The following is a 23711-nucleotide window of genomic DNA, read 5'->3' on the forward strand; positions in this document are numbered from 1 at the left end:
TCATTTTCAAAGATGAAAGAAAGCTTTGCTGGATAGGTTATCCTAGGCCAACAATTTTTTTCTTTTAGAATCTGGAATATGTCACTCCATTCTCTTCTTGCCTGTAGAGTTTCCTGTGAGAGATCTCCTGTGAGCTTAATTGGCCTTCCTTTATATGTCAATTGATGTTTTTCACGTGCACATTTAAGGATCTTTTCCTTATGTTCAATTGAAGAGAGCTTGATAATCATATGTCTTGGTGAAGATTGCTTTTGGTCAAGCCTGTTGGGAGTTCTGTGTCCCTCCTGGATCTTGTTTCCCAATTCTTTCTCCAGATTAGGGAAATTTTCCTTGATTATTTCATGAAATACATTTGCAAACTCAGCTTCTCTTTCTGCACCTTCTGGGACTCCCATAACTCTTATATTTGGCCTCTTAATAGTGTCTTTCAATTCTTGAATACTTTTTTTGGCCTGATCCAGCTCTGCTTCCAGCTTTTTGTTTGTTTCCCCCTGATGACAGGCGATATCTGCCAATTCTGAGATTTTTTTCTTCTGCTTGCTTCATTCTATTTTGGAGACTCTCCACTGTACTTGTAATTTTCTCTCAAAAATTCTTAATTTCTGATATTCCAGTCTTGATTTGCTTTACTGCTTCCTTAAATTCTTTGAACTCTTGCATTAACTTCTCATTTTTGACCAGAACCTTTAAAATGAATCTTATGGATTCTGTGTCCCCCATTTTCTCAATGTCTTCCTCAGTTAACTCTGAGGTTGGCAAAGGGTTTTGCTCCTTTGCAGGGGAGTTTTCAGTAATATTCATTGTGCCTTTGTCTCTTCTTTTGCTCTTGATCATTGTACTTCTGGTTAGCAGAGTCAGTCTTCTTCTTGGGGCAGGTTTCTAAGCTGTGTGACCCACAGGTCTACAATGCGATTTTACTTATTGCAGTTGGTACACAACTTTTTGCTTGCAGCCACTTGTGCCACAACCTCCAGTGAGTTCCAGGTCTGGCTTCTTATGTCAGATATCCACCATGGTCTCCACAGCCCCAGTTCTTGGCTTACCACTCCCCACCTCCTGTGATACCGTGCTGAGGCTGCACTGTTGTCTCTGCAACCTTTCTCCTTCTTCTGGTTGGAGTGGGTTCCAGGGTTAAAGAGACACAAGGTGTACTATCTAGTTAGGTTGTTGGTGCCACTGATCTTGTCGGAACTTGTTGGATGTTAGGTCTGGGTGCCACACGGACCTGTTTTGACCAGTACGATTCCACAGTCGGTATTATTTTTTCTGCGGGACCTCAGCGAGTTCTCACGAGCTCAGCACATGTGCAGTTCACTGTTGTCCCCTGCAGTCCCAAAGCTATTGCCACAGTGCGCAAAATGGTGCCCGACGTGCCACCACAACAGTTCTTGATCTGCTGGCTGTCAGATCCTAGGGTTACCCAGACCTGCCCTGGATGGAACCCGTAGAATGCCACGTCATTGCAGTTCACTGAGTCAGAAATGAGCTCACTCCCCGCTCAGAGCATGCTCAGTCCTTTCCTTTGCCCTTTCCTCCTTAGGCAAAATGGCGAACAATTCAGCTCTAGGGGCTGACTGGGCTATGAAATCCTCGCTGTTCTCGCACTGCCTGCCTGGGATCTGCTGCTATCTGGAGTCATGAGCTTCTTGCAGTTCTCCCTTGTGGTTGCGGGTTTCCAAGGCTTTGGACCATTCTCCTGTTATGGAGTGCAATCGAGAACAAACCAGACATGTCTAAGGTTTATTAATGAGTCTTTATTAACCAAACTTGGTGATAATAGAGCACTCTAGAAATAGCAAATCCCAAGTCCATATGGCAATCCAACCAATCATAATCCATCCGAACATAATCCCAAGAGGAACAAATGGTCATTACCCTTAAGTCCATCCATTAAGCTGAAGACCTATGTTCCAGCTTCCCCAACAATATAAACTATCCTGAGACATGCAACGAATAACCTGGACACACTTACAAAGCTGCAGACATTCACCTTTCCCTGGCTTCTCTGCCCATATTCCATCACTGCTGAACTTCACCTCTCCTGGAACTCCCGGTAGTACACAAACCAGAAATAACATTGCTATATCCATTGTCCCATCTAAGCAGTACACAGGGACCATGCTCGGAGGATTACCTGTCCTGAGTCACCTAAGAGTCAAGGTGCCAGAGCAATGGAACCACCTGACCAGAAAGAGAGCGAGCCCCTGCTGCACAAGCCTTTAAAAGGGGCTTGTGAGGGAAGTGGTGTGCAATACCGTCCCCTCTCAGATGATAGGTGACTCACAGGTGGACGGGCCAGAGTTGGGAGTTAGGAGCTTTTTCTGATTTTCCATGTGGGTGGTGGGGACCCAAACACTTGGGTCATCATCAGCTGCTTTTGCTAGGCCATCAACAGAGAACTGGATTGTTGGCTATTTTACCTGCTATGACACTGCTTCCTCCTCCTCCCCCTGCCCCCACAGCTTCTCAGCTGCTGTGTCAGATACCCACCCGAAGTTTGAAAAGCCTTAAAAGCAGAGTGAATGGGCCTGATGTGGTGTAGTAATTAAGCCATCACCTGTGATGCTGCCATTCCACATAGGCACTGGTTCAAGTTTCAGCAGCTTCTCTTCCAGTCCAGGTTCCTGATAATGGCCTGGAAAAATAACAGCAGTTGTCCTGAATATTTGGGTCCCTGCAACCACAAAGGAGATCTAGAAGAAGTTCCTGGCCATTTGAGGTGTAACAAGCAGATGGAAGATCTGTCCTTCCCTTTTCCTGTACCCCCCCACTCTCCTTTCCTCCCCCTCACTTCTCTCTGTAACTCTTTCAAATAAATAAATAGATCTTTAAAAGGAAATAACAGCACATTGTGTATATGTAAGGGAGAGGGAGGGTGTAGGAGGAGGGCTCTTTGTATAACTCCTCATTAGCTGTCATAAATGCAGTTTTCAAAGACTTGCTGAGACAGAATAGATTTCTTAGCTTTTCTAATCTTGGCATTGTTATTAAAGTAACACTGAAGGAGCAGTGCTTATTAAACTCCTTAGGCTGTCAATAAAAACATTTTTATCTCAGTCTAATTCATTTTTAGTCGTAAGGCTTTAATTTGGTATTTATTCTGAAGAATATTTGTTGGCTGGGAACTAGAATTCAAGCAGTAATGTTTTTCTTACTGAAGTTTACGTTTTTCCTTCCCTAGGAAAATGAACTACAATGAGTTAACAGAAATACCGTCTTTTGGAGAACCAACATCTAATATTACTCTGCTTTCACTGTAAGTGATTAAGATTTTAGATATTTCGCTTAAATTATGAATAGCTTATAGTTTACTTTGTTGTTTAAGCACTTAGATTATTGATCCCAATTATTTTAACCTCCCTGTATCCCATGGCAAATCACTGGCAAAAAGCTGTAATAGGATCTTTATTTTATAGAGTCCATAATATGATTCCAGAAATCAATGCAGAGGCATTCCAGCTTTACTCTGCTCTTGAAAGTTTAGACCTCAGCTCAAACATAATATCTGAAATCAAGACATCCTCGTTTCCTCGAATGCAGCTTAAGTACCTGTAAGTAAAAGGAATTCAAATTAAGGTTTAAATTAGATTAAGAACATGTTTAGTATTGATACTCTGAATTTCTGTTAGTTAATGTGATTTAAATATAACATATTTAAAAGACATAACGTCAGTTTTTTGAAAATGTTTTTTATTTCCCCTGAAGAAAGACTGTTATTTTCAGAAAATATGAATGAGTACCCAAGGACAATTTTTGAGAAATTAATTCTGGATTGGTTTTTAAACCAACAGTTTTGTTAGAGGCAAATAGTATGTTACTGAAGAGTGGCTTACTATGGTGATGATAATTAATATGTGTGCCTATGTTTCCTAGTTTACAGAACATATTCATACTCACTATTTTGTAGCAACCTATGTGAAGTAGGGATCGTCCTGATTTTTATATGAACAAATGAGACAGCGAGATGATTTGTGTAGTTGTATGTAGTCGGTCATAGGGCCGCTTTACAGTGATAGATTTTTAAGTGCTTTTCTTTACTATACTGTTCACTTTAGGAATTTGAGTAATAACAGGATAACCACCTTGGAAGCTGGTTGCTTTGATAACTTATCAAGTTCCTTATTAGTGGTAAAGTTAAATCGGAACCGAATTAGCATGATCCCACCCAAGATCTTCAAGCTGCCCCACCTCCAGTTCTTGTAAGTAATTAAATTGATGAAGAGGAGAGTTTTTTCTAAGTTTTTCTCCAAAAAATTTTCCTGACCGTGAACCTATTTCTGTTAAAGGGAACTTAAAAGAAACAGGATTAAAATTGTAGAAGGTCTTACATTCCAAGGGCTTGATTCTTTAAGATCTTTGAAAATGCAGCGGAATGGAATTAGTAAACTTAAGGATGGAGCATTCTTTGGCCTCAATAACATGGAAGAACTGTAAGTATTAGAAAAGAGTCCAGGGCATTTCAGGGTCTTGTGCTGGGATTATTATACAAGAGTGCATTCATTCTTTCTTTGTTCTCTGGGGTGAAATGAGTGCACACAAAGCTTTTTAAAGTTTTGTTAGTAACTAGCATTTTTGTTAATGTTAACATTGCTAACATTTGTTAATGCTAACATTAATGCTAATTAATAGGGAATCCTATACAATTTGGCATATTGATTTTGGGGAGCTGATAATTTAGTTTTCCTATCCTCTAGCACTAGATGTTAAATCAGATGCAAATATTTATGAAATAGATTTTGTTGGCTCACTTGGGTTGAGCAGAAGTATCGGTCTGAAAAATGGAAGACTTAAATCTGCTTGTCATTGAAGTGCCTTGGTTTGCAATATGTTTTCTCCTTTCGGTCTGATTCTGCAGAGAACTGGAACACAATAATCTTACTCGAGTGAACAAGGGATGGTTGTATGGCTTGCGAATGTTACAGCAGCTCTACGTGAGCCAGAATGCCATTGAAAGAATCAGCCCCGACGCATGGGAGTTCTGCCAAAGGCTGTCTGAACTGTAAGTGCGGGGAGTGTCGTTTCTCTAGAGGCTACAAGCCTAGAGTAGGAGGGAACAAATCACCCCCCTGGCCAGTAGTGACAAATCAACACCTTGCCTTCCTAGAGGTATGCAAGAATTTGTATGTTTAACCAAGATATAATGAATTCCCTACCTTCCATGTTTTCTGTTTTCAGTGATTTGTCTTATAATCAGCTGACGCGCCTGGACGAATCGGCCTTTGTGGGTCTGAGTTTATTGGAGAGATTAAATTTGGGGGACAACAGAGTCACTCACATTGCTGATGGTGTGTTTAGATTTCTTTCCAATCTTCAGACTCTGTAAGTATATCCATTTCCCTCCCTCTCTTCACCCTTCACTCTCCCTGTGCTAAATTTTAATACAATGTAAAACATTAATTAAAACAACTAATCAAACTACACATTTATGTGTGTTAACATCTTGTGATTCTTCTGCCCTGTGCCTTGAGGCAAGGCAATCTGCCTTGTTTTCTATCCCCATGAATAAGATTTATTTCAATCCTCTGGTGGGCACTTTTGGTTTTCTGCTTTAATTCTGAGCTAATTACCTGAACGGCAAAGCCTTACTCATGATGCCAGCTACTATGAATAAAACATAATTACTAGTGTGAAGAATTCAGTCATCAAGAAAAAATGAAAAAAAAAAAAAAAGAATGCAGTCATCTTCCTGTTTCTTTGGCCTTGGCATGTAGCAGAACTGCTGTTTTAAAAGGATTCAGCGCGTGTGGGGGGAGCAGCACTCACTGTTGGTGTTTGCTGCATGACTTTGGACAGGAGAAACTTGGCACTGACTGTCTGATATGTGCCGGATATTTTAAAATACCAGGAACGTTGCTGTGTTTTTCTTTAGCACATTGAGGCTCATGGAGCTGTATGTGGCTTGCTCAGAATCACGTAACTTGTAATATGAGCCATAATTGGAACCCAGGTTAAATTGATTTGGAAATTCATGTGTGTTTTCTATCTCAGCAGATAGCAAAAATCCTGGATACCATTTTGTACCATTCCTGCAGTTAAGGGAGGATCTAGAACTAGATGGTTGTTAAAGACAAACTCAACCCTAAAACCTGTGGCTCTGTAAATTCAATGTTTTAGCCTCATCAGGGAATAGAAGTTTTTTGAATGAAACTATTTTAAAGAAATACAATAATCTTAAATGGAGCAAAATAAGAGAAAACAATTATTAATAGAATTTGCAGCTTCTCAAGTGTCCTGAGTAGTGAACTTTGTGGTCATCAAGGTCAGAATTGTTAAATGGTCTCAGAAAAGAGGCTCCCAACTTTATGATCTCGACATCAATAATAAGGATAGCTTGGCAATTCTGTCTATGGATACACGTGAATAAGCATGATTTTTTTAGCATATTCCTTCTGATTGTGTGTGTGTCTCTTGCTCGCTCTCTCCGTCGGTGTCAGCAGGAAAGTGGTATCACTGCACATGGGCCGGCAGATGCCCTTGCAGCTGATTGGCAGTTCAGGAGGTGGCAGACAGTCTGTCTCTTCACTTACTGCTTTTACAGTGCAACTTCCGAGAAATCATTGCAGAAGTAAATAATTTCTGGTGCCACAGAGATAGTTAAGGTAGAATTAGCATCAAATCTCAAACTCTGCCAAATTCAATGCTCTTACCAGGTTAGATGAGTTGTTACTCAGTTTGGTGAAGAATTTCTCCCCAGATTTTCTGTGGAGGAGGAGGACAGTACTGAAGCATTGGGGCACTTGTTTCAGCATTTATTTGTTGACAAAATAAAATACACTTAAATAACTGAGAAGAGAGATGTCCCAAACCCTTTTGTTAGTCACCCAAATTTATGTTTATCCTACAAAGAAAAAAGCTTTATGTTTTATTTTACTATGAGACAACTTTAGGAGCAAAATAATTAAGTTTTTGACAGGTGTTTCTCCTGTCAGCATGTGCTGTGGTACAGTTACATGTCCTCTGAGAATGAAAGAGTAGATTTCTAAAGATCTGTAATTTCCATTTTTTAAAAAATACAATGATCAAGGGCATATCATTCCCTGCTTTTATTGAAGTTGCAAAACTCTGTATCGATGCTATTGTAAGCTATTGTAACTTCAAAGACCCAGAGAACGTGTTGGATCTCCCAGATTCTCAGTAGTCAAATAAAATTTGTAAGCTGGATCCCCTGCACCTTGTAATCCCCGTTTTTTCTTTTTAAAAAAGATTTATTTATTTGAAAGGCTGAGTTATAGAGAGGGAGAGTCACATAGAGAGATCTTCCATCCATTGGTTCACTCCCTAATTGGCTGCAACAGCCAGGCAATTGGGCCACCTGCTGCTGCTGTCTCAGATGCATTATCAAGGAGCTGGATCCAAAGTGGAACAGCTGGGACTTGAACTAGCATCCAAATGGATGTCAGTATTGCAGACAGCAGCTTAATTTGCTGTGCTGCAATGCTAGCCCCAGTCCTCTTCTTCGTAGGACCATGTATCTTCTCCACAAGTGAGATTCCTAAGTCTTTCCCTTCCAACATACCGTCCTGAACAAAGATGGCTTTTATCAAGAGTCGTTGTGTGATTCGGTAGTATGTTTATTATCCCAGGAACTAGCTAGGGACCAGGAAGAACACACACTCCGCCCACCCCGTTTCATATCTTGAGCAAAAACAGCACCTGTTCTTTGTCTATAGGCAAGCCAGGCCTACAGGAAAAAACAGTACCTGCAGATTTATGTTAATATTAATCTTTTGGACGGTTAGGCAGGAAGATAGCACTTTTAGCAGGTGTCTAGATTTGCTTAGCCAGACCAGCTAATTCCTAGCCTGAGACTCGGCTCTTCCATATTTGTCACAAATACTCTTTTAAACACACGTGATCAGGTGCTTGTAATAAGTAACTGCTGCAGTAAGAATCAGAATCAGTATATGCACCTTGCCATCGCCACGCCGAGGTAGCTGGATGCTCGGTGGAGTGATGGTTGTGCTACCATAACCTGTCTTTTCCTGTCGTTTCTGTAGAGATTTAAGAAACAATGAAATTTCATGGGCCATAGAAGATGCTAGTGAAGCCTTTGCTGGACTTACAAGCCTCACTAAGCTGTATGTATTTATGTTTGTGTGTGTCTCCCGAGGGTGTTTGGGGACCCTGCTGTAAATGTGAAGAGCCATGTTTGTTTGCTAGGACAGAGCATGCTGACCTGTGTTAACAGGGCGGCTCTGTCAGGTGACTGTGTGTTGTATTGGTCATCTCGAGGGAATTTGTTGACAAAGCATGGCTGCAGGCACTTAGTGAAGTTATTCCTGGAATTAGAATGGTTGAACTGGGAAATCATGGTTAAACTACCATGGTTGGACTGGTGATCTGTTTCATTGTATGAGATTTGTGAATGATTCACCTAGCAAAAGGGGAGGGTTTTTTCATGTCAAGATTTTAGCTCTTGAGAAAAATTTCTCCCAAGATTCACACTTTTGTCTTTGTCCTGATCTTTTCGCATGAAGAGAGAACTGGGGAATACAGTCCAGTTTAGTGTATACAAATGACCAGTTTGCCAGTGGTCAGGGTGATTGTTCAGAGGTACCTCAGGGGGCCCTGACAGCATAATGGAAGGCTTCAGCTTGTGATTTGCATTGGTTAACAATACAAGTCCATAGCTTTCCAAAAAATGTATGTTGTCATCAAAGAATACACACAAAATGCGTATAGTTCTTTGTATGTATAATTGATTAAACCTCAATGAACCTGTTAGAAAATATCACAAATGAGATATTTTACTTATTTTCATCTTGCATAGAAACTTCTTTAATGAATTCAATTTTATTTCAGAATATTACAAGGAAACCAGATTAAATCAATTACAAAGAAAGCATTTGTTGGTCTCGAATCTCTTGAGCATCTGTAAGTATTTCTTAAATATGTTTCGTTCACTACATCATCTTTGCTATTAGCAGAGGTTTTCATCACTATCTTTAGAGTGTTTATATAACTTAATTGTAGAAATGGTGACTGGTGATGTTTTATTTCTCTTCAGGGATTTGAACAACAATGCTATAATGTCTATTCAAGAAAATGCTTTTTCTCAAACTCACTTGAAAGAATTGTAAGTAACTTACGCCTTTTTAATTTCTTACTGATCAATGAGATCATTAACCAAATACCAACCCTAGCATTGCCATTCTTTAAAATTTGTTTATGTGTGTTTCTTCTCATTTATTCAAAAGGCAGAGAGAGGTGAATAAATACCTTCAATTTTCTGGTTCACTTCACAAATGCCCTCAACAGCCAGAGCTTGGTGAGGCTGGAACCTAGAGTCTGGAATTCAGTCCTGTTCTCCAGTGTGGGTGGCAGGGACCAAAGTACTTGAACCATCACCTGCTTCCTACAGAGATGTGGGTTAGCAGGAAGCTAGAGTCAGAAGCGGACCTGGGACTTGAATCCAAGTAGTATGGAATGGGATGCAGGCATTCCAGGTGGCATCTTAGTTGTTACATCCCTCAAGATAGGTGTTTTAGATCAAGTGGTGAGGGGTGACTTGTGAAGGTACAGCATTTAAACTGGGACCTTGATGAAATGACAAGTCACATGAATCCTGGGAAAAGGGATTTCTGGTCACGGGGGAGAACAAGTGAAATGGAGCCAGAGGGCAAAGCAGGAGCTTATCACGTGGGGCCAGCAGGTCATAGAATTTGGATGGTTTTGAGGAAATTCTCAGTCCAGAACCTGGCATATAGTGAAAATTGAAAATGCTGTGAAAATCATCATTGGTTGTTTTCCGCCAGATTTTTAAAGTATCTTTTCTGTTTGTTTTGTTTTGTTTTGTTTTGTTTTGTTTTGTTTTCAGTAGAGGAGAGATTTATTGAGATATTTTGAATTGTTTTTCCTAGGCTTAGTTTAATTTACTATAAATTAGTACTATTTACTATAAATTAGTACTACCTTGTTTTTTGCAAGTGATAGTCTACATATCAGTAGGAAATTTTTAAGTTATGTATTTGTTTTCATTTACTTAAAAAGACAGAGAAAGAGAAAGATTTGCCATCCAGGTTCTCTCATCAGATGCCCACAACAGCCTTGTCTGGGGCCAGACTGAGGCCGGGAGCCCACAGCTTCAACTGAATTTCCCGCATAGGTGGCAACAGTCCAGGAACTTGGGTCATTGTTTGTTGCTTCTGAGGACACATTAGCAGGAGACTGGATAAGAAGCAGAGTAGATGGCATTGGGACCAGGCACTCTGATACACCTTACCTGTTTATCCCAGCAGGCAGTGGCTTCACTCACCTGCCCCCAAAAAGTTCATCATTAGAACACAGTTTAACATGCAGTTTAGAAAGTAAGCAAAAGCAAATGTTGTCATTTCAGTCTTCAGAGAGTCATTTAGTGATTGGGAGTTGTGGCCAAGATTCTTTTCTTGACCCTACTTCAGCCTCATTTTGAACCTCCTCTATCCTTTGTGTATACTTCATGTAAAATTGTTTACTAATTTATTTTTGAATTTTTGAAAAGATTTGTATATTTGAAATTCAGAATTATAGAGAGAGGAAGAAGGACAGAGAGTAGATCTCCCATTTGTGGCTCACTCTCCAAATGGCCATAGTGACTAGGGCTGGGCCGGCTAAATCCCGGAAGCTGGTGCTGTTTCTGGGCTTCCCAGGAGGGTTCAGGGGCTGGAAGACCTGGGCTATCTTCTGCCACTTTCCTGGGAACACTATTAGGGAGCTCAGTCGAAGTGAAGCAGCCAGGACGAGAACTGGCACCCATCTACAGTGCTGGCTCTGCAGGCCTTGGCTTAATCCTCTGCTCTTCAATGCCAACCCCCATATTTCAGTTTGAGCAAAAACTCACCCACATCAGTATCTTATTTATTCTTTATCTGAGCAGGTTTCTTATCTCACCTTCTCCCAGTTGATGTCTAATCACCTTGGCCTGTCTTCAGCAGGAATCCTCTTAATTCAGCCAGAGTGCTTAACTTCTTATGCTACTCAATAGTTTTCCATCCAGCAATCCCTATCCAATTCCTTGGCTATCAGTTCCTTTTTGCCCAGACTGTGTTTGGAGTCGAGCCCTGTCTCTGCCCTATTTGAAATTCCATTGCCATGGTGCCTGTGCCTGTTGTGTGGTCCTGAATAAAGTTGCCCTTATCATGCTTTACCAACTATCATTGGGTAACTTTAATAGCTATAGTGCTGTGACTTGGATAGGATCAAGTTTATCATTGGACCCCCAGACCTCTCAACCAGGACCCCCAGTATGCACCGTTGAAGCCTTTGTCTTCACTTGTGATTGATTGGGGATCCAGTGGTGAGTCAGGCTGTGAACCATTGCTCTGGACAAGTGTCCGTTGAAGCTGGTAAGAAAGGTGATGATCTTAGGATTCTAAGTGTTCTCTGTAAATCTCTTAGGGCTTAAGGCTTCTTTTGAAAGATGTGTCCTGGGTAGAGGGCCTTTTTCTTGGCTCTTCTTCCTTTGTAGGGATTATTCCCTGACTCCCTGGGCTGGGAGTCTTCCTTCCTTGGCTCCTGCTTCTCTCATTAGAACTTCCCTGTAACAAACACCCATTTTCCCCAAACTCCTACTGACTATATTCCACCGATTCTGTCCTCCTTCATGTTGGAACATGATTAGCCATTTTGTGAAATTTAAGATATCCCCTAATTGGGTCCTCTAAGATGTCTGGTTCCACACTGCTTCCTGTCCGTCTTCCTCCGCTTGCTGACTTTTGTCTTCTTGCAGGTCCCTTAAATTCTTTGAGAAGTCCCCCTGCAGATCCTTACTCCTTCATCCTTTTGTCCACTGCAGCTGCTCAGTTGTCTGAATTTGGTCCTCCTAGTCTCCACAGGGAGTCTTAGGGGACTTGGGAACATCAGGAAGCAACTAGCTGAGACAGAAAAGGAAAAGGGATAATTGAAAAAGACAGAATTCCTTGTCTACGTACAGACTTTGGAGGTATCCAGACAGCTTCCAGACATCTCTTCAGCCCCTGTGAGCTTACGTGTCAGGGAAAAAGCACCTTGAAAGTTTTCTCCACAAGTAGTGGTAAATGGGAAACCTTTTGTCAGAAACACAGTGTAGATAAGAATATAGAAAGTAGAGAAGAGAGAAGTAGTAACTATTTTATGTGATCCAGAAGGTTTGTGTTACTTGTGTTACTGTGTCATGGCTAGAATTTTAGAGGGAAAGTTGAGAGATCTAGGTTTGCATCTGTGCGCGTGTTCACAAGTAAGTGAAACCTGCTTAGAGTAGGGGAAAACATAACAAATATGCATGCAAGAGAAGTATGCTATGGAAAAGAGTTGTTTTGTCCTATTTGGAGAACATTTAATGTTAGATTGAGAAAGGAGAATGAAGGATATAAGGATGAAACATGTGCGTTTGGCCTAGTGGTTAAGATGCTGGTTGGGATGCCAGGATCCCCTATCAGCATGCCTGATGGGAGTCTTGGCTCCACTCCCAATTCCAGCTTCCTGGTGAATACATTGAATTGACAGTGGAATACTCAGGACTCCAAAAAGCAATCCAGTATGGGATGCTGGTTTTGTGAACAGTGGCATATTTTGCTGTACCACTGTACTAGTCCCCACACACACACTTTTTTTTTTTTTTTTTACCTTTTTTAGTTTTTAGTCTGACTAGGAACTAAAGATAGACTAGGAACTAAAGCATTGGGCCGTCCTCGACTGTTTTTCCAGGCCACAAGCAGGGAGTTGGATGGGGAGCAGGGCTTCCAGGATTAGAACCAGTGCCCATATGGGATACCGGGCATGCAAGGTGAGGACCTTAACCACTACGCTATCATGCCAGGCCTGATACTTGGTTTTATTAATTTAATTTCCTGTGCCTCAAACTTTTTTTTAAAAGATGTTTTGTTTATTTGAAGGACAAAGTTGGGCCCAACGTGCTGGCCTAGTGACTATAAAGTCCTCACCTCGTATACACCAAGATCCCAAATGGGTGCCAGTTCTAATCCCAGTAGCCCCACTTCCCATCCAGCTCCCTGCTTGTGGCCTGGGAAAGCAGTCGAGGACGACCCAAAGCCTTGGGACCCTGCACCTGCGTGGGAGACCCGGAAGAAGTTCCTGGCTCCTGGCTTCAGATCAGCTCAGCTCTGGCCATTGCAGTCGCTTGGGGAGCGAATCATCAGAGAGACAATCTTCCTCTCTGTCTTTCCTCTTCTATATATATCTGCCTTTCCAATAAAAATAAAATAAATCTTTTAAAAAAAAAAAAAGAAAAGAAAGACAAAGTTGTAGAGAGATGGGGAGAGACACAAAGCTGTTCCTTCTTCTGATTCTCTGCCTAAATGGTCACAGCGAACAGGGTTGGACCAGGTCAAAGTGGAGCCTGCAATTCCATCTGGGCCTTCCTGGGATGAGGGGTCTGATCCCCTGGGCCGTCTTCTGCTGCTTTCCAGGACACATTAGTAGGGAACTAGATTGGAAGCAGGTTTAACCTCAGGCCAGGGCCCTTCATCAGATTTAGATTATTTAAGGAAACTGCATATTTTAATACAAATATTGAAAGAACCAAGTTTTGTTTACAACTATGTAGCTTTCTGTGTTTCTCTTTAAAATATTTCATTGCCACCTTGAATAAATATTGTTTCATAATTAATTGTCTATGATCCTATATTTGTGTAAACCTTTTTTTGACAATTTGACAGTTACCCCAAATCAGTGTCTACATAAGATCATTGTGACCTTTAATTAACTTTGAGATTTTCCGGGAGTGCTCCGGATCCTAAGCCTTCTGTGGGTGATGTTTGTGTGGATGTGAGTACTTGAGAAGTTGTGTGAAGTTCATGGACAGTTGTCCGTATTCTTGCTCTGGGTGACACAGTGTTGTCTGGCAGAGTGTTGTCAGTTATGTTAGTATATAATGTTATCAGTCGTGTTAGTGAAGTGTCTCCTTGAAATAAGTTTTTCTGAAAGCTTTTGTAAGTGATTACCTGAAAGTGCTTTATCCTTGAGGAGGTTCATGGAAGATTCTCTGACAAGTGTAGAGTTCTCTTAACCTTAAGTTCATATATTAGACCAGCAAAGAATTTCCAGAACTCTAATGAAGAAATTGGTAGGTTCATGGAACTGTTAAGCCTGGTGAGTTAGAACAAGAGTTAATTGCATGGGACTGAGCGACTGACGAAGGATGATTACTGTTTTTCTTCTAGAACATTGCTGGGTCTTTCATGTTTTATTTTCAGATTTTCAGGAGCCCCTTTCTGTTTCCACTTAAGTGCTCTGAAAGTTACAGCAGTTTTGTTAAGTATATATTTGTGAACAAAAATGAAACAATTTTTATTTTTTCTGTTTTCTGCAGAATTCAGTTACTTACTCAGTATTTTTATTTTCATGGCAGTGGTTACTTGCTTGGATTCAATAGTAACATGTTCTCCTTGCAACAAGACACAATTCAAAATCTTGATTTAAATATCAGGACTTTTGAGTGTCATTTTTTTAAATGATTTATTTATTTAATTTTGAAAGTCAGTGGTACAGAGTGAGAGGGAGAGACAGAGAGATCTTCTATCTCTTGGTTTATTCCCCAACTGGGTGCAACAGCCAGAGTCTCACCTATCTAAAACCTGCAGCCCAGTAGCTTCTTCTGGGTGTCTCACATGGCTGCATGGGCTCAAGGGCTTGAACCATCCTCTACTGGCCTCCTAGACAGTAAGCAGGGAACTGGACTGGGAAATGGAGCAGCTAAGACTTAAAGTGGTACCCATGTAGGATGCTGGCATTACAAGCCAAGGTATAGAGGTTTAACCTTCTAATGCCATTGTGCTGGCCCCAGTTGCCCAGTTTTTAAAAATAACTAATTGTGTGGAAAAGAAAAAAGTTTTAAATAACTGTTTATTTGAAATACAGGCAGACAGCACTCATCTGGTGGTTCAGTCTCCAAATGCCTGCTCTGGTCAGAGCGCTTTACTGATATATGAAATATCTAACTGACTTAATACCCACCCCTCAGAGTAGACTCTGAACAGCCTCCCAAGGCAGCAAAGCAGGCTAGGGGCTCACTCCAGACTTCACCTTCAGTACCTGTAATGGGGTGAGTGCTTTAGTTTGCTAAGTTTGTGACATTGTTACTTTTCTCTATCCCTGTTCCTCCAGCGATCAAAAATATGTGTTGTGAACTTTCTGGGGTGCCTGGATGTGACCTTCCTTGACTCTAGGGCTAGGAGCTGGACATCTTATAAGCAGGTTCTCAGATTAGTTTATCTAAAGTGCCTTTATAAGCATTGGCACTTCCCAGGTACTCTTATGACCTTCCTGGGATGAGCTAGGCTTGACATGTCCACGACCCATATTTAAGAACCTGGGTTCCCTGCCTGGCTCTGGCTGTTGATGCTTCCTGCTCATGCACACTCTAGCAGCCAGTGCTGTTGGCTTGAGTAATGGAATTCTTGCCACCCAGTGAGTGGTGTTTCCAACAGTCCAGTGCAAACGACTGGGGACATTTGAGGAGTGAACCAGCAGATAGGAGCCTTCCCACTGTTTGTCTGTTGCCTCTCAAAAAGAAAAAAAAATATTTGAAAAATTCCGGTAAAGCACATTGATAAAGACCTCTGTGGTAAATTATCGTTTTCCTGCACTTACATAAATAGTAAGAGTGAATTAACGAGACCAGCTTTACCTCATAAACATGAATGAAAGGTAAGGGGTCTGGCGGGGTGAGGACATGTTTTTCTCTTCATTGGGAAACTGTAGTGCGCCCTTGTAGGTTCTGTGCACATTTTGCCAATCCTTAGGAAATTAAAACTTTCAATTCTTGTGGTTTCCTTAAGTATCTAGCCATATTGACTGTTTCCCATTTTCTCATCCTGCTGACTTAGTGTGAGTAAAATTGCTGCTTTGTGAAGCCCTGTGAACTGAGGCTGATGACTTAGCATAAACCGTTAAGAGAACTCACTTCTGTCAGTCACGTGTGGACAGGCTGCACACCTGTGACCATATTCTCTGTGAACATCTTGATGATACTACAGAACAGTTCACACTGTGAGTCGGGATGCTGGCTTGTCTTGATTACATCTGATAATGGATTAAGCCCAGTATCTACAAACCCAAAGCTTCCTTCTGGACTCAGAAACTGACTGCAGTTTGTTCTGTTAACCATTTTTTTTTTTTTTAAATAGAAGTCCTCCTAAGTATCTTGATTGCTCACACCGTGGGTGAGCAGTACTCTCCTACCAGGTCCCAGCCAAAACTTATCTGGTCCTTGTGAATGAGAGCAGCAAATGAGACAGTGGCACCTAGGCTGTTCAAAGGAAAGCAGAGATATGGTTCACTTTTTCTTAAACAACAGGGCACTGAGTGATTCCTAAACTTCCAGCCCTAAACACGTATCACAACTGAGAAATTTTGATTAGTTTTGGTCATTTGAAACCTAAGTTGTACTTAAAATACTTTTTGGGCCAATATATCTTTTGGTATTTCTCCATGGTGCTTTGTTTGGCATTTGGGGGAAAGTGAAAGGGTTTATAATCTAAATTTGGGGGCCTGGTGCAAATATCTAGTGGCTAAATCCCCATCTTGCATGTGCTGGGATCCCGTATGGGTGCTGGTTCATATCCTAGCTGTTCCACTTCCCATCCAGCTCCCTGCTTGTGGCCTGGGAAAGTGGTAGAGGACAGCCCAAAGTCTTGGGACTCTGCACTCATGTGAGAGACCTGAACGAATCTCCTGGCTTTGGGTTGGCTCAGCTCTGGCCTTTTCAGCCGCTTGGGGAGTGAACCAGCAGATGGAAGACTTTTCTCTCTGTCTCTCTTCTCTGTGAATCTGCCTTTCCAACAACAACAACAAAAAAATCTTTGGATTAAAAAAAAGGTAAAGTTAAATTTAGGTTCTGGTGTTGTGAATAGAGGGTTCAGCTGCTGCTTGTGACACTGGCATCCTGTATTAGAGTGCTGGCTCAAGTGCATGTGCTTTGCTTCTGAAGCAGCTCCCTACGAGGAAGGCAATGGAAGACGCCCCAGGTACTTGGGCTGCCACCACCCGCCTGGGACACTGGGATGGAGTTGTTGGCTCCCGGCTTTAGCCTGGCCCAGCCCCAGCTTTTACAGTGTTTGGAGAATGAACCAAATAAAGGATGTCTTTGTGTTTGTTTCTCCATCACTGTCCCTTTCAAACAAACAAAATAAAGCCTTTAAATATAAATTTTAAAACTGTATTCAGTGGCTAGTATTGTGGCACAGTGTTGGCCATCAGTTGCCAACACTGGCATTTCACATCAGACAACCAGTTTAATTCCCAGCTATTCCACTACCAAACCAGCTCTCTGCTGTAGGGGGCAGGCTTGCAGATGAAAACCCAAGCAATTGAGCCCCATCACCTGTGGGCTCCTTTGTCTTAACCTAGATGACTCATGTGGCCATTTGGAGTAAACTAGCAGATGGAAGAAATCTTTCACTCTAGTCTTTCTGTTTTTCAGTTAAATAAATATTTTTAACACACACATGTATGGTAAAAAATTAGAAAATACAGTGCACATTCAGATTTCCCCAGTATTGGAGGATGTTAGGTTTCTTTTTTCCAAAGGTCACATACTTCATTTGGTTACTGAATCTTCAGTCACTTTGCTCTTGCTGTCATCTTTTGTAGTCTCTTTCATGACATTGATATGTTTGAAGAATTGGGGCTGACAGATTGAATATATCCTACATAATAAGATTCCAAGTAAACATTTTTGAGAAGAAACAAATAAGAGTGTACGGAGATTTCAGTGCTAAAGAAATGTAGAATGAAACCAAGGCCTCTCTTCTTCTTTCCTCTTCTGCAGGATTCTGAACACAAGCAGCTTGCTCTGTGACTGCCACTTAAAGTGGTTCCTTAAATGGCTGGTTGATAACAACTTTGATCATTCCGTGAACGTGAGCTGTGCGCATCCTGAGTGGCTCGCTGGGCAAAGCATCCTGGATGTGGATGTGAAAGATTTTGTCTGTGGTATGTATTTTTCTCTTAAAAATTTATATGTTATGTACCTAACTTTCTTAACAGGGTTGAAAGTAGAAATCAGGGGCACATTCTTAATGTAGCGGTTAAGCCACTGGTTGGGAAATTGCATCCCACATACGAGTGCTTGGGTTTGAGCTGAGGTCCCAGTTCCACCTTCTTGCTAGTGCAGGGCCTGAGAAACAGAGGATGGTGATGTCCCAAGTGGTCGGCTCAGGTGGATTTCCTGGGTCCTGGCTGGCTGTGCTGGCTGTTGTGGGCATCTGGGTCATGACCCAGCAGAAGGGTGAGTTCTCTGTCTCTTTGCCTCCCTCCAACCCTCTTTCCTGTCTCTTTCTTCATTTCCCTCTTCCTCTCAAAAAGTAAATGAATTGAAAAAAAAAATTATAAACCCACAGTGCTTTCCCCTTAGCACATATATTTCTTTCTCTATAATCTTCTCTGACCTATGTTTCAGTGATTATGCTTTTATTTTATAGTAATTGTAGGTTGAATTTTACATTAAATTTTTTGTATTAATTTGAGAGGCCAGGCACAGATCTCCTGTCTGTTGGTTCACTTGTAAAATATCTACAACTGAAGCCGAGCCAGTCCAGTGCTGTGAGCTAGGATTTGGTCTAGGTCTCCTGCATGGATGGCAGGAACCCAGTTGCTTGTGCCATCCCAGCCTGCCTCTGTTACAGCCCAGGTTTTGTGGAGCCAAACCAGGTGTTGAATCCAGCTACTCTGATAGGGAATTCAAGCATCTCAACCACTCAGCCAATGCCCTCCAAGGCTTGTATTCTTTGTTTTAATATTTCACGGTAGATGTTTCACAGATTGCTTTTTCTCTCTGTGTCTAGTGATCCTGTTTTTTGAAATGTACAATCTCTTGGATTGATAGCTACAGTTGTTTTCCCTTTTAATTTTTGTTTAACTGAAAAGCACAGAAAGAAAGCTCTGACTCATTGGTTCAATCGCTAAATGTTTAAAATGGCTAGGGCCGGGCCAGGCTACGGCCAGGAACCTGGGACACCATCCACATCTCCCACTTGGGTGTCAGAGACCTAGCATTTTGTGCGATCACCTGCTGCCTTCAGGGCATACAGTAGCAGGAAACTGGGATCAGGAGCCCAGCTGCTCCTGTGGGGGTGCAGACTTGCTGACTGTTGAGGAAGTGCCTGCCCCACTGGTCACTTTCACTGGTAGTCTAACGGCGCTTTTATCAACGTGGACCTTTCCCTTCTAGGGCAATTCTTTAGCTATTGAGTAGACAGACTTAGTCAAAATATGACTTTATCTGAGGGGAGGGCTTTTTGGAGGGGGAATCCCAGAGCCTATGAAACTGTGTCATAAAACGAAATAAAATAAATAAATAAATAAAGTGCAATATTGTGTAATTGTACACTTAATGCACTGAAAATATTTCTTTCCACAGCATATTGGGTACTGGGTATTCTGTTAGAAAAGAACCCAGCAATTCTACTAAAAATTGATGAAAGAGTTACTCCTATGAAATATAATGTGTTTTGTTTTGTTGTTGCTACAAATACCTGACACATAAATTAATTATTAAGTTGTAAAAACTGTGAAACAAAGTGAAAAAAGACGTGACTTTATTTACACAAACATTTTTAGTAGATCTTGAAAAATGTCACTAAGCATTTTCTGAAAAGTTAGCTCCAGTTTATATTACCTGCATTGTAGCACATGTATAATGTGCCATTTTGTGTATTTTGTGGCTTTTTTTTAAGGTTTATTTATTTGAAAGGCAGAGAGAAATGCCTTTCATCCACTGGTTCACTCCCTAATAATTGCAATAGCCAGACTTTAGTTATGAGGCAAGAAGTCCATGCGTGTCTACATGGTGGTGGCAGAAATTCACGTACTTGAGGCGTCATCCGTTGCTTTCTGAGCTCATTAGCAGGGAACTGGATCAGAAGTGAGAGAGTCGGGGCTGTAGCTGGCACTCAGATGTGGGATGTAGACATCAGAGGCAGCCGCTTAACCCACCGTGCAGTGTGGCCTGCCCTACCACACAACAGTGACGGCGCAGTGAGACAGTAACCAGGAAAGATGTTAGGTAAGAATTCATATACATGCTTCTCTGAAGTACTCCAGTGACATTTGTCTTTGTGAATCTGTAGTTTATTAACCATTCCTAAGTTAACCTTCAGACATGTATTTGACATGTTGGTAGTCTTTCATCGTTTCTAAGTTCATATCCCCATTTTATATAATCACACAATAAAGATAATAGTGTGGGCTAATGCCAGTTTGAGTCACAGCTGTTCCACTTTGGTCCAGCTCTCTCTATCCCTCCTCTCTCTCTTCACTCTGCCTTTCAACTAAATAACATGAATCTTCTTATTTAAAAAAAAAAACTATAAAAAAGATGTTTATTTCATACTTATTAAAGAGGATGCTTTAAAAGGTTTCTTGGGAACGAAATTAGAAGATGTTTATTCTGAATTTTTAAAATTCTGTTTCCTCATAATGAGTGTGTATTTTTCCATGAATTTTTTAAAAGATTTGTTTATTTGAAAGGCATAACAATTGAGAGAGAACAGAGAGAGAATGTTCTATCCAGTGGTTCACTCCCTAAATGACTGCCAACAGCCAGGTCTTGGCCTTGCTAACTCAGGAGCCAGGAACTTCATTCTGGCCTCCCACATGAGTTGCAGGGCCCCAAGCAGTCAGGCCAACACCTGTTGCTCTCCTAGGCGTATTAGCACACATTAGCAGGAAGCTGGGTTAGAAGTTACAGTCAAGACTAACCAGTACTTCCAAATGTGCCATGGTCACAGGTAGAAACTTAATTCACTGGGCTGTACCATGGGCCCTGTTTCCACAGACTTTTTAAAGACCTCTCATATATACAGATTGCAACTTTTTTTTTTATGGCACCCAGATGAATTTACTTTTAACTCCATTTCTTATGCATCTTTTGAAAGCTTGTATCATTTCTGTAAATATGAGGGATAGTAGATTAGAACCTGTTTTGGACGTCTGATACAAAGATTTTTCTTTCTACTTGGCATACGCAAGTGAGAGTAAGGGGTAGGGAAAAGAACTGACTCCCGCAGGCCGGAAGTTGGAGGACAGTATTGTTTTTGAGCAGATCGTTGGGCTTGTCTGTGCTTCATTCTCCCAGCTTTGAACAGGGAAGCAGCTTCTCGCTCTGCAGTCTCTTTGAGCCTCCTATGCACCTTGCAAGCAGGACACAGAATCTCAACAGCTTTTATCTTAAATTGAAGCCAAAAAAGTAGACACCAATAACTGAGTTGGTTCCTACTGCATTTTTCCCTTCAGATGATTTTCTCAAGCCGCAGATTCGGACACATCCTGAAACGAGGGTTGCTCTGAGGGGAATGAACGTGACTCTGATGTGCACTGCCGTGAGCAGCAGTGACTCCCCTATGTCCACCGTGTGGCGCAAAGACAGCGAGATCCTGTACGACGTGGATATTGAGAACTTTGTGCGTTATTGGCAGCAAGCTGGAGAAGCTCTGGAGTACACTAGTATCTTACATCTGATCAATGTGAATTTCACAGATGAAGGGAAATATCAGTGTATTGTTACAAATCACTTTGGTTCCAATTATTCTCAGAAAGCCAAACTGACTGTGAATGGTAAGGAATTATACTCCTCGCTTCTTGTGGTTGCTATTGTTCACTCCTTGAACCACTTGGCCAAGGAAATTAGACTAAACCTGACACCTGCTAATGGGATCTGCTAAGGGGTAGAGATTAGCCTGTCTCTCCTCTCACTGTCCCTAATTGATCTTTGGTTATAAGTTCATGATCCTAGGACTTTTACTGCTATTTTTGCTTTTGAAACTTTTTTTTTAAATTCTCACTTTTCTTACTAAAACCACAGTTATCTTCTGAAAACTATGAAGTGTATCCCCATGCTGTTCACAGGGCCCGTGATGCTTGGGAGTGTTGAGGGAACACTTCTGGGTCCAGTGATCAGCACCCCCATCTACGTGTTGTCACACATTATTTATCAAGAATGCTTTTTTCCCTGTGGCTGTCACACATTTCTCCAGGAGAGCTGGTTTCATCCACTGTCTTTTAGGTTGACTAGCCACCGTATTTTAGACTTGGTGCTTGTGTCTTATTTCATGTCTTATTACGTGTCTACAGTGTGAGACTTTTGAAAGCATGTTGTTTTGGTAAGTTGTAATTGCGCTGCCAGCCCTGTAGATGTTAACCTCAGCAGCGCTGTTTAGCTCTGTGCTAAGCGTCAGGTTCCAAAGTACAGAATACAGAAAGTTTTGTGGCCTTCTGTTCCTTTTGCCATCAGGATGATCAGGTAGATGGGCTGTACATCCTAGAGAGTTGGTCATCACTGTTGGCCAGCTTTTGTGAGCTGCCAGGGTGCAAGATGACCTCTGACCTCACACTGACTTCCCCATCAGTCCAGAGCGCATGTCTTCTTCATGAAGACAAAGAGCCCCTCGTTGATTTATCTATCAAGTTCTCTTGTGTATATTGGTAAGCGCGAGCGCAGGTATGTATTACGTCTGTTTTCCCTCTGGCCACCTTGTTTTGATGATCTTTCTTGAAACAGAGATGCCATCCTTTCTGAAAACGCCAATGGACCTGACCATCCGCACTGGTGCCATGGCCAGATTGGAATGTGCTGCAGAGGGGCACCCCGCACCTCAGATTTCTTGGCAGAAGGACGGTGGTACTGACTTTCCTGCAGCTCGAGAGAGGCGCATGCATGTCATGCCCGAGGACGATGTCTTCTTCATTGCCAACGTGAAAATAGAAGATATGGGAATCTACAGCTGCATGGCGCAAAACGTGGCAGGAGGCCTCTCAGCCAATGCCTCCCTCACAGTTTTAGGTACGTCTGGCTCTGCTGCCCTACAGGTCCCTGCTTTTAAGGGACCTTTCTGGTGCTGCCAAATTCAAATATGTTTGCCAGCTACCTTCTCTTTTCTTCCTTTCTTTCTTCCTTCTTTCTTCTCTCCCTCACTCCCTCCCTTCCTTCCTCTCTTTCTTCTTTTTTTTTTTTTAACATTTATTTGTTTGAAAAGCTGAATTACAAAGGAAGAGAGAGAGTTGATCTTTCTTCCCCTGGTTTGCTTCCCATATAGATACAATGGCCATGGCTGGGTGAGACTGAAGCTGGGAACCTGGAACTCCATCCTGGTTTCCTACATGGGCGGCAGGGGCCTAAGTGCTTCGGCCAACTTCCGTTATTTTCCCAGGCGCATTGCAGGGCTGGATCAGAACTGAATTGGAAGTAGAACAGCCAGGATTAGAACTGGTGCTCATATGGGATGCAGGCTTCACAGGCAGTGGCTTAACCTCTGTGTCCCAGCTCCAGTTCCAGCCTTAGTCCCAGCTTATCTTTTTTGTCTCTCTCTCTCTGGAAGTTTCCACGTCTTTTAAGTGCTCAGTGAGTTTGTAATGGAGAATTCTGTTTCTTAGAGGTAGCTCAGCTGATGATAGCAAACAAGCAGGTTTGCCTCCTAGCTTTTTTTTGTTTAGATTTCTTGTTTACCTCCAGTCCTTCTCAGTCCTGCGTTCTGAGAGAATATTGTTCTCTAAGAATTTCCCTACTAACCTGTTCTGTCTCTGATTAGAATACTTTTCTTCATAGAACTCAAATCCAAGGCAAGTTTCTGCTTTCCAGTTCTCTTTCCCCAGATATGTGTTTTTTATTTTAAAAAGTTTTTTGGTTTCTTTGTGTTGTTTACTTCAAAAGAATAAGTAGCTTGTTGTGTTTTTACTTATTTTCTTTATTTATTTGTTTTACAAAGAGAAGAGAGACAGAGAGAAGCGTTCCATCCGCT

At 41.7% G+C, this 23711-nt stretch overlaps 1 protein-coding gene across 2 annotated transcripts in view; it reads left to right on the forward strand.

The window, feature by feature from the left end:
- Window positions 1–23711, forward strand: part of LRIG2 (leucine rich repeats and immunoglobulin like domains 2) — a 54472-nt gene that overhangs the window by 22944 nt on the left and 7817 nt on the right. For both annotated transcript variants that reach the window (XM_040998295.1, XM_040998294.1), the window contains exons 3-14: window positions 3182–3256; window positions 3417–3551; window positions 4056–4199; window positions 4287–4430; window positions 4856–4999; window positions 5176–5319; window positions 7998–8078; window positions 8803–8874; window positions 9008–9076; window positions 17747–17910; window positions 21211–21531; window positions 22475–22756. In XM_040998295.1, coding sequence (XP_040854229.1) covers window positions 3182–3256; window positions 3417–3551; window positions 4056–4199; window positions 4287–4430; window positions 4856–4999; window positions 5176–5319; window positions 7998–8078; window positions 8803–8874; window positions 9008–9076; window positions 17747–17910; window positions 21211–21531; window positions 22475–22756 — 1775 coding nt within the window. The remainder of the gene's footprint in view (window positions 1–3181; window positions 3257–3416; window positions 3552–4055; window positions 4200–4286; window positions 4431–4855; window positions 5000–5175; window positions 5320–7997; window positions 8079–8802; window positions 8875–9007; window positions 9077–17746; window positions 17911–21210; window positions 21532–22474; window positions 22757–23711) is intronic.

This window comes from Ochotona curzoniae, unplaced genomic scaffold (assembly GCF_017591425.1).
Source record: "Ochotona curzoniae isolate NIBS_2020 unplaced genomic scaffold, NIBS_Ocur_1.0 scaffold_1037, whole genome shotgun sequence".
Classification (NCBI taxonomy): domain Eukaryota; kingdom Metazoa; phylum Chordata; class Mammalia; order Lagomorpha; family Ochotonidae; genus Ochotona; species Ochotona curzoniae.